The sequence below is a fragment of the Ochotona curzoniae genome, unplaced genomic scaffold (assembly GCF_017591425.1).
Source record: "Ochotona curzoniae isolate NIBS_2020 unplaced genomic scaffold, NIBS_Ocur_1.0 contig_1, whole genome shotgun sequence".
In the NCBI taxonomy this organism is placed as follows: Eukaryota; Metazoa; Chordata; class Mammalia; order Lagomorpha; family Ochotonidae; genus Ochotona; species Ochotona curzoniae.
In genome coordinates, this window is record NW_024464918.1 from 1,012,947 (window position 1) to 1,022,830 (window position 9,884).

Genomic DNA, 9,884 nt, shown 5'->3' on the forward strand with positions numbered 1-9,884 from the left:
GATAATCATAAAATAAACCTCAACCTATCTTTTCGCCTCTAACAGCATTTCTTGTCACGGGTTACTACCTCTGTGGACAGCAGACAGTATGCATGCTTTTCTTCCCCCCTCCTAACACACCAAGTCACCCCGCCCCTTTTTGGCTGGGAAAACGGCTACAGCCTGAGCCCTAGCAACCTGCCGCCCAGAGGAGGGAGTAGCCATTTGAGACTGGTCACTTCATCCAAAACAGTGTTGCCATCAACCAATACTGCAAACGAGTAGCCTCAAGTCTCATGCTGGTGATATTAGAGCCATGGCTAATGAGTAACCCTGCCGTACATGCAAACCTCTGCCCCTCTGCAGGATTATTTACAAATGTATCCATCTCATTGCGGAGAAGGTTCACGCATGAACGCATGAAGGTAGCCAGCTCAATGTGTTCAGTGCCCATTTCTGTTGTAACAAGAGGCACCCAGAGAAAACCAATGTCTTCAGGCATTTGTTGGTGATAAACTGAATCACCATTCGTCAATTTTCAGGATAGTATGAGAGCAAGCCGAAAGCCAAGAGAGGAAGGCGTTCCAGGACAGTAAAAAAATCATTGTGTCTGGAAGGTGCTAAGGACCAGATCTTGTTACCTGGCCGATTGCAAACGAACACAGATTTAACAGCTTTCTTGAATGACTGGGATCAGCTACTAGTGGCACTGTGCCTACAAATCTTTATTTGACACTATAGTATTCTTGATATGTTGTTAATTACCAACAGAGACCATTTCAAAAGAGCGAGCTTTTTACTTAGCCCCGGGGGGCCTCTTGTAACCAGAGATTCCAGCTCTCCCCACCCCCACCCTTGTCCAGACCTCCAGGCAGCCCGACTACTGACTTGCACAAGTACAGAAACACAGTGCATATTCTGCGAGCTGTAACCTGAGTGGGAAAATGGCCAGGGCACAGGGAAGGAGGAAATCCAAGCTGATCTGGACAGGAGACTGCCTCTTAACACATCCCAGTGCTTTCTTAGGCTGACTGCTGTGCTTTCCAGAACTAGCAGCAAAAACTGGTGTTCTTATCTTCCTCCAATTTTTTTTTTTTTTTCAAAACCCTGATCTTCAGAAATATCCTCCTGACTGTGATGAGACCAGCAACCAACAGTTTGGTCTCCAAGAGAGGGAATCTGACTCCCTCTATTTTACTAAACTGCATAAATAAACAAATCTAAACTTCTTCCCATGGGAACAAAGGAGGTATGCTGTATTAGCTGGAACCTCTCAAGGTGTCTGTACCAGAATTCACTCTCCTGGGAATGGCACCACCATCCACCAGCTGTCTTAGAATTCTCCTGGGTGAAGAGGGGAGCTCATCCTTGACGCACCCCTGCCCCTTACTTCCTATAGCATGTCAATCACCAAAGTCTGATGGGTTTATCATCATCATCTCCCTTCATGAGCACTGCACTGGCTCAAGCACTTATTAATCTGCTCCTCAAATAATGCAATCGCCTTCTGTCTGATCCCTTTGTCTCCAGTTCCAATGGTCCCCAATCCGCTTTCCTTACGCTTATCAGAATAATCTCTTTCAAACCAACCAACAAGGACCTGAAGACACCAGGCGTGTGTCAGTTCAAAATCCTGCACTGACCATCATCCACACAGAACAGAATTAAAACTTGCTGGTGTGGTCTCAAGATGACTCTATGCAATTCCTGACTGGTTGCTTCTCTCTCTCTCTCTCTCTCTCTCTCTCTCTCTCTTTACACACACACACACACACACACACACACACACACACACACACACACACACACGCGCGCACACACACACACACACACACACACACACACACACACACAGCCTTCTGCACGACACTTCATGTAGTGGACCCCTTCCTGCTCTTGTTACCTTTGACTGTTTGATAAGCCACTCACTCACTACTCAATCTTTGCCACCGGGGGGGGTCTTCCTGATTTCCCAGCTGACAGAGGCGTTTCTTCCCCTTCCCCTTCATGCCCACTGCTGCTTGTACCACACACCTCTCTGCGATCTTTTATCTGTCTCCCCTGGCCACACTTGGTGTTTCACCATGACAGAAACTTTGTCTTGTCATATTTTACAGGGTGTGATATAAGAGTGCTTATAAGTGGGGGATATTGACATTGCTTCATGAGCTTAGCAAATATTTATTTTTAACACTTGCTATGTGTAAGGCAGTTCATAGGCATTGCTTTGGACTCTGGCAACCATTTTGCATGTTACAGATGAAGAACCCGGAGTTTAGAGAAACTAAGAAACTTAAACTAGGATGTATGTGCAGCACCATACTTGTATTTAGAAGTTCACAAGTATAGTCTGTTTTAGTGGAGTTTGAAGCCTTAGGATATCTTAATCCTACATATACTTAACTCCATCTTTTCATACCAGGTTTATAATTCTCTGATATCTAGACTTTTTACCAACTTTAGTAAGATACAATTCACATACCATACAATTCACCCTATAATTCACACATTATATGAATATACAATTCATATAACACATATAAATCAGTGTCTTTTAAGTATACTCATGCTTATTAAACTGATGCAATCACCATACTAATTATAGAACATTTTATGTCAGTTACACTAAAAACAAACCCAATACCTCTTTTGTCCAGCGCAAGATTTAAAAAAAAAACATATATTTATTTATTTAATTTGAAAGGCAGAATTACAGAGAGAGAAGGAGAGAGAAAGAGAGAAGGTTCTTCACTCTTCATCTACTGATTCACTCCCTAAATGGCCACTGTGGCCAGAACTGTGCTGATCAAAAGCAATGAGCCAGGAGCTGCTTCCAGGTCTTCCACATAGGTGCAGGGGCCCAAGGATGTGGACCATCCTACACTGCTTTCTCAGGCCAGAAGCAGGGAGCTGGATTGGAAGCAGACCAACAGGTATTTGAGACAGTGTCCATATCGGATGCTGGCGTGTAGGTGGAGGTCCAGCCTACTATGGAGCTGACCCCCAGCACTAGATTTTTAAAGAGGAAATATCTAGGTTTAAGAAAATATTCTCTTCATATGGTCAAAATGCTGTTTTATCTCTTTCCCATGTAATACTTCTAGCTTGGGAAATGACATTACAATATTAAAAAGAAATTGTGCCTAGTGGGCTGGTGTTGTGGCATAGCAAGATAACCTACAACACCACCATTCCATCTGGGTACCAGTTCAAGTCCAGGGTTGCTCCATTTCCAACCCAAATTCCTATTAATGTATATGAGAAAGCAGTAAAAGAAGGCCCAAATACTTGGGCCCTGCACCCACATGACAGCCCCAGAAGAAGCTCCAGGTTCCTGATTCTGGCATGGCACAGCCCAGGTCATTGGGGCCATTTGGGAAGTAAACCAGTTGATGGAAGAGGTGTGTGTGTTTCCCTCCCTTTCTCTGTAACTCTGTCTTTCAAGTAAAAGAAAAACTTTTTAAAAATTTGGGCCGGGGTCCTGGCATGGTAGCCTAGTGGCTAAAGCCCTTGCTTTGCGAGTGCCAGGATCTCATAGAGGTGCCGGTTTGTAACCAGGTTGCTCCACTTCCCACCCAGTTTCCTGCTTGTGGCCTGGGAAAGCAGCGGAGGATGGCCCAAAGCCTTGGGACCCTGTATCTACATGGAGACCAGAAAGAAGCTCCTGGCTTCAGATTGGCTCAGCTCTGGCTGTTGCAGCTACTTGGAGAGTGAACCAGTGGACAGAAGATCTTCCTCTCTGTCTCTCTTTCTCTCTGTAAATCTGCCTTTCCAATAAAAATAAATAAATTTTTTGAAGAACTGGGGCTGGCCCCATAAAATTGGCTTCTGCTTCTGTGACTATCAGCATAGCACTTTGCTTAGTTACTATGCTGAATGTCAGAGCGGCAGGATCTAAGGCAATGACTTTCAAACCTGTCTGCACGTTAGGATTACCCAGGGATCTTAACAAAACACATAGAAGCCCATGTGGCACCTAGAGATGGTGCTTCCGCTAGTCTAGGTGTGCCCTGGATCTGGAAAATTTTACAAGGTCCTTAGGTGATCCCAGTGTGCCAGCAAGTTGAAGAACGGTGTTCTGGAATAAACGTCCTGTCCGTTGCCTTTCAAGGTGTCTGGAAGAGCAGTAGCTGTTTCTCTTTGGCTTTCACCCTTCTTTAACCTCCCCCAATTACCTACTTGATGCTCTTTAGCTGTCCTCATATTTGTTCATTTCCAAGGTGTGTTTTAGGTGGATGAAGAACTAACAAAATAACAAATAGTGATGACTAATAATTTGTAAGTCATGATATACCAGGCCTTGTGCTAAGCACTTCACAGGAAGTATGCACACATTATTTCCCATAAACCTCCTTGTTCTTTGCTTTGTGCTATGAAAAAGAAGGAGAAGGGAGACAGAGTAACTTGGCTAAGGACTCTTGGGTGGCAAGCGGTTGAGCCTTATTTGTCTAACTGCCAGAGAAAGTGTTAACAGCAGTCATGCCCTTACGGTCAAAATCTCAGTGGTTCTCCTACAGCTGAAAGTCCACGGAAGCTTCTCTCCTTGTGGCCTCCTGAATACCATCCTGACTGACCACTTACACTTTCCAGGGGTGTACATTCACCTATCTTTCACATTATGTACAAACCTGAGACAAATAACATTGGGAGGTTCGGGAACAGCACTGCAGGTACACTACAAGGATTTTCATGCTGCATTTGATGCTCATTTGGGTCATCTAGATTTATTTTTGAAATCAATTACTTTTATAATTAACAGTGGTAGGGCTGAAGCACTTAGTGTAGTAGGTTAAGCCTGAGGTACTGGCATCCCATATGGGTGCCAGGTCAAGTCCTGGATGCTCCTTTTTTGATCTAACTCCCTGCTGATGTACCTAGGAAAACAGTGGAAGATGGTCCAAGTGCTTGGAGCCTTGTACCATGTGGGAGACCAGAAGAAGCTTGTGGATCCTGACTTCAGATCAGCCCAGCTTTGGCCATTGCAGCCATCTCGAGAATGAGCCAGCATATGGAATCTCTGTCTCTCTTCTTTTCGTATCTCTGCCTTTCAAATAAAAATAAAGACCTAAAAAAAAAAAAAAAACCCATCAAATTTTTAAAAACCTGATTATTTTGGAGTTTGAGGATTGTAGCTAATTTTAGCTTTCCTTTATAATCTTCTATAATTTCTAAATTTTCGAAAAGATTTATTCCTATTGCAAAGTCAGATATATGGAGAGGAGGAGAGGCAGAGAGGAAAATCTTTTATCTGCTGATTCACTCTCCAAGTGGTTGCAACAGCCGGGGCTGAGTCAATTCAAAGTCAGGACCCAGGAGCTCTTTTCAGGTCTCCCACATGGGTGTAGGGTCCCAAGGCTTTGGGCCGTCCCCGACTGCTTTCCCAGGCCACAAGCAGGAAGCTGGATGGGAAGTAGGACCTCTGAGGCATGAACTGACGCCCATATGGGATCCCAAGGACTTAAGCCACTAGGCTACCATGCCAGGCCCAATTTCTAAATTTTCTACAGTGAACATGCATTAGTGTTCTAACATGAAAATATCTGGGAAGTCACCTACACATGATTTCCAGTAGAGTGCTTGAAGGAAATTTTAGAGATGCCTAGATTTTCATTCCACTCATAGAAAATTATCTGAAAATGAGGCACAGGATTTGGGTAGACAAGAAAAAAATCACCATAGAGCCATTATTTTTATGCAGATGTAGCATCATTTGAAAGATCGATGAATGCGGGAGTTTTTATATTCCTAGCAGCTGCCACTAATCAGAGCTTGCTCCCGATGCAAATTACATCACCCTAAACACATCACCCAAGGCTGAGATCCCAGGTCCCAGCACAGCCAGCCCTTAGCAAGACTGGTTGGTTGGTTGTGATGGCTAATGAGTGCAGAGAGAATGGACTGGCTCCACAGATGAATCAAACAGCTCCATCCTGAACCAGAACCACAAACCACGCTCCATCCAGCCCCTCTCATCCCATAGGCACTGAGTTTGCTCTAGGAACCATCAGAGAAAGCCTGGATCCCTCATCTTTGTCAATGAAACAACTCCACCCACACTTGCCTGAACAGGCTTCCCAGAGGACTTGCTATCCCTTACCTGTCCGGGAGGGGCGCTCTCGGCACCCAGCACCTGCCTATAGAATGCAGGATCACAGCTCCGCAGCGTGTTCTGGCGACTGGCCAGAGGGCTGGCCGCCCCAGGTTTCTTCAGCAGCGGGTCGCTGCGGCGCGAGTCTGTGGTCAGGTACATCTGATGATACAGGTGCGGTGGCATCATGCCTCCGCGCACCGCATCTACGTGCAAGGAGGTCGCTGGGGTGCGATACAGGGAGCTCACTGGGGCTCGGTAGAGGTCCCTAGACTGTTTCCACTTGTAAATTTTGAAGATGATCACGCCTAGCACCGTGACTGCGAACCCCACTGAGACCAGGATTAGGGAGAGGAGGAGATAGAAAGTGAGATTCTTATTTTGTTCCCGAGGGGCGGAGCCAGAGGGGAACTCTGCGTGGGCCTCAGGAGACTCCTCAGTTACCGACACGGTCAGCGTGGCAGTGGTGGACAATGACGGCTCCCCGTTGTCCTTGATCAGGACCGTCAGAATCTGCCTTGGGGAATCTGTGTCCTGCACCGGGCGGGCAGTGCGGATTTGGCCCGTGTGCAGCCCCACCGCAAAGAGGCTCTGGTTGGAGGCATCCAGTAGGCTGTAGGAGAGCCAAGCATTGTGCCCCGCGTCGGGGTCCCAGCCCACTACCCGTGAGACCACATGGCCCATTGGGGATCCCCGAGGCAGCATCTCCATGGAACTGTGGCCCAGACGGGGGTACAGGACCTGGGGGACGTTGTCATTGCGGTCCGTGACATATATGTTCACGCTGATATTGGTGGCCAGCACTGGGCTGCCCCCGTCGCTGATGTGAGCTGTTAATTCGAACTCGCGCTGGTCCTCATAGTCCAGGGGCATCAGGGATGAGAGGACACCTGTGTCCCTGTTGATGGTGAAATAGCGACCCACGAGGGCGCTGTCTGCTCCAGGCTGCTCCAAGAGGAAGAAGGACAGTCGTGCGTTCGGTGGGGCATCGGGGTCCCAGACACTCAGGTTGAGGATCGGAAGCCCCGGAGGGTTGTTCTCTTCCACATAAACATCATAGGAAGACTGCGAAGACTGGGGGGGATTGTCGTTGACGTCGGACACCTGGACCCGCACTGCGGTCACCGCGGATAGTGAGGGCACACCCGCGTCGCGTGCTGTGACACTGAGGTTGTACTCAGACACCGCCTCGCGGTCCAGGCCTGCACTGGTTTTTAGGGTGAAGTAATTCTTGAATGTCGAGGTCAGGCTGAAGGGAAGCCCTGGCGGAAGCTCGCAACTCACCAGCCCGTTATCACCAGCATCCAGGTCCGTCACGCTGAGCAAAGCAATCACGGTCCCCAGGGGTGCGTCCTCGGGGACAGGGCTGTACACAGACGTGACCGTGATCTCTGGGGCATTGTCGTTCACGTCCACCACCTCCACCAACACTTTGCAGTGTGCGCCTTCCGGGTTGGCCCCTTGGTCCTTGGCCTGGATGTAAATCTCATGCAGTTTTGTGTCTTCGAAGTCCAGGCGACCCTTGATTGTCAGCACCCCAGTCACCATGTCTAGAGCAAACAGCTCCCGGACGACGGCACGATTGTGGCTACCGAAGGAGTAAATGATGTCACCGTTGGGGCCTTCATCCAGATCCGTGGCCAGGACTTGCACCACGCGAGTACCGGGGGGCGCATCCTCCGGGACCCGCGCCCGGTAGAGGGACTGATTGAAGGAAGGCGCATTGTCGTTGGCATCCAGCACTGTGATGAGAATGGGGAGGCTGGCGGAGCGAGCGGGGCTCCCTCCATCCAAGGCCGTCAGCACCAGCTGGAGACTTGGCTCTCGCTCCCGATCCAGGGCGCGCTCCAGGACCAGTTCCGCGTACTTGGTGCCGTCCTCCCGCGTCTGCACGCGAAGCGCAAAGTACTCGTTTCGGCTCAGTTCATAGGTTTGCAGAGAGTTACTGCCCACGTCGGGATCGTGCGCGCTTTCGAGCGGAAAGCGAGTCCCAGGCGCCATGGCCTCGCTAATCTCCAATTTCATCTCCCTCGTGGGGAAAGCGGGGTTGTTGTCGTTGATGTCCTGGATCACCACCTCGGCACTGAACAGCTCCAGCGGCTTCTCCACCACCAACTCCAGAGTTAGCGTGCAGGAAGGCAGCGTCCCGCACAGCTCTTCCCGATCCAGGCGGTCGCTCACCAACATCTCGCCCGTCTCCCAGTTCACCTCAAAGAACCTCCGGCTGGCCCCGGACACCACCCGGAGCCTGCGGGCCAACAGGCTGTCGAGGTCCAAATTAAGGTCCGCGACCACATTCCCCACGGAGAAGCCCTTCTCTCTTTCCTCCGGGATCTCATAGTGAATGACGGTGGAAGCTTTGCTGAAAGCGCCCAGCAGAAGCAGAACTCCCAGCACTCTTCCAGTTCTTACCAGTCCTCTCCTCCAGGCCTCTGGGACCATCGCACTCCAGAGCAGTTCCAGATCTAGGGCGGCCCCGCGGTGTCGCTGAGAAACTTTCAGCCGCTTAGCGCTGGGACGCTGGGCGCCGAGTCCGACATGGCTTTCTGGGTGCCGCTGATTTGCTCACTGGCTGTTCAGTCTCTGCCTCATCCCGGGGCGCCGAAAGGGGACGGGCCGGGGCCGGATCTCCAGCGTCTTCATTGGCCGACAGCGGTACACAGAGTCCCAGCCAATAACTGCACGAAGAATGCGCTAGCGCCGGGCTTTTGGAGCAGAGCGCGCCAGCTCAGAGAACTTTTCCCTTTGGCGGTCTTCCGGAGCTCGCAGGCAAGGCGCGACTGCAGAGGAAACCCACCTGACCCCAGAGAGGAGGCGGAGCCGGCCACACTGCAAGCCCCCGCTCCCCCCCAAGCCCAATCAAGGTCCACCAAGAACTTTTCATCTCTTTTTTTCCGGGGGATCAGATCAAATGGAAAAGTACCACTGAATCTGGTCGGCTGGCGGATGGGCCAGGGGCCAGACTCCCGTTAGTGAAGAGGCATTACTATGTTGTAGGAATTGTTGAGAATTCTTATTTTATCGTCTCCTAAGGAGGGTCTACGGTTCTCTGTCCCTTCCACCGCAAAACCAATCAACAAGAACCACTCTGCTTGCATGAAGTCTACTAAGGAATTTACTATAAAACTCAAATTTTTATTTCTTTTAAAACAGGGGGCTTCTGTTTAGCTCTCTTCTCTTAAGAACTAGGGAGCCAAGTGAAATTTTCTGACCGTGTGTTTCCCAGGGAACAAGATCTCAGCCAGCTGGAGTGAGAACTTTTAAATGCCTCCCTTGATCCATCCTTTTCTCAAGATCTTGGGTTCACATGTTACAAGAAGTTCTGTTACTAATAAAGAAAACCCCCACAGACATAAAAGAGGAAAGAAAAAGAGAACACAGGCCTACTGAGTGCCCAGGAACGGCGGCAATGGCAGCAGAGCTCCGGAGAGTCTTGGGAGAAACCCAAAGCTTCGAGGCACATACTACAGTTTTCTGCATCTGGGATTAGAGTCACTATAAAAAAGGAGTGATAAGGACAATGAGTAAGAGGGAGCAGGCATTGTGGAGCAGCTGACTGGGCTGCTGCTTGGACACTCGCATGTCACATGTGAGAGCTGGGTTTGGATCCCAGCTCCTCTTTGCAATCCAGCTTCCTGCTAATGAGACTCCCATGCAGGCACAGGTTCCCAAAGCCCTGGGCCATCCTTGACTGCCTTCCCAGGTCACAAGCAGGAAGCTGGATGGGAAGCAGGGCTGCCAGGGTTAGAACTGGTGCCCATCTGGGATCCTGACACATGCAAGCCGAGGACTTTAGCTGCTAGGCTACCACATGGGG

At 49.5% G+C, this 9,884-nt stretch overlaps 1 protein-coding gene across 1 annotated transcript; it reads right to left on the reverse strand.

Moving 5' to 3' along the window:
* Positions 1 to 4,419: 4,419 nt before the first annotated feature.
* On the reverse strand, positions 4,420 to 8,509 carry LOC121151947 (protocadherin gamma-C3). Its single transcript, XM_040973814.1, has 2 exons — positions 6,041 to 8,509; positions 4,420 to 4,431 (listed from the first exon to the last, which is right to left on the reverse strand). The coding sequence occupies exons 1-2, from the start codon at positions 8,507 to 8,509 to the stop codon at positions 4,420 to 4,422; spliced, it is 2,481 nt and encodes an 826-aa protein (XP_040829748.1).
* Between the last annotated feature and the right edge of the window lie 1,375 nt (positions 8,510 to 9,884).

Coding starts and splice junctions, on each gene's coding strand:
- LOC121151947 (XM_040973814.1), bottom strand. CDS start 8,509: ATGGTCCCAGAGGCCTGGAGGAGAGGACTGGTAAGAACTGGAAGAGTG.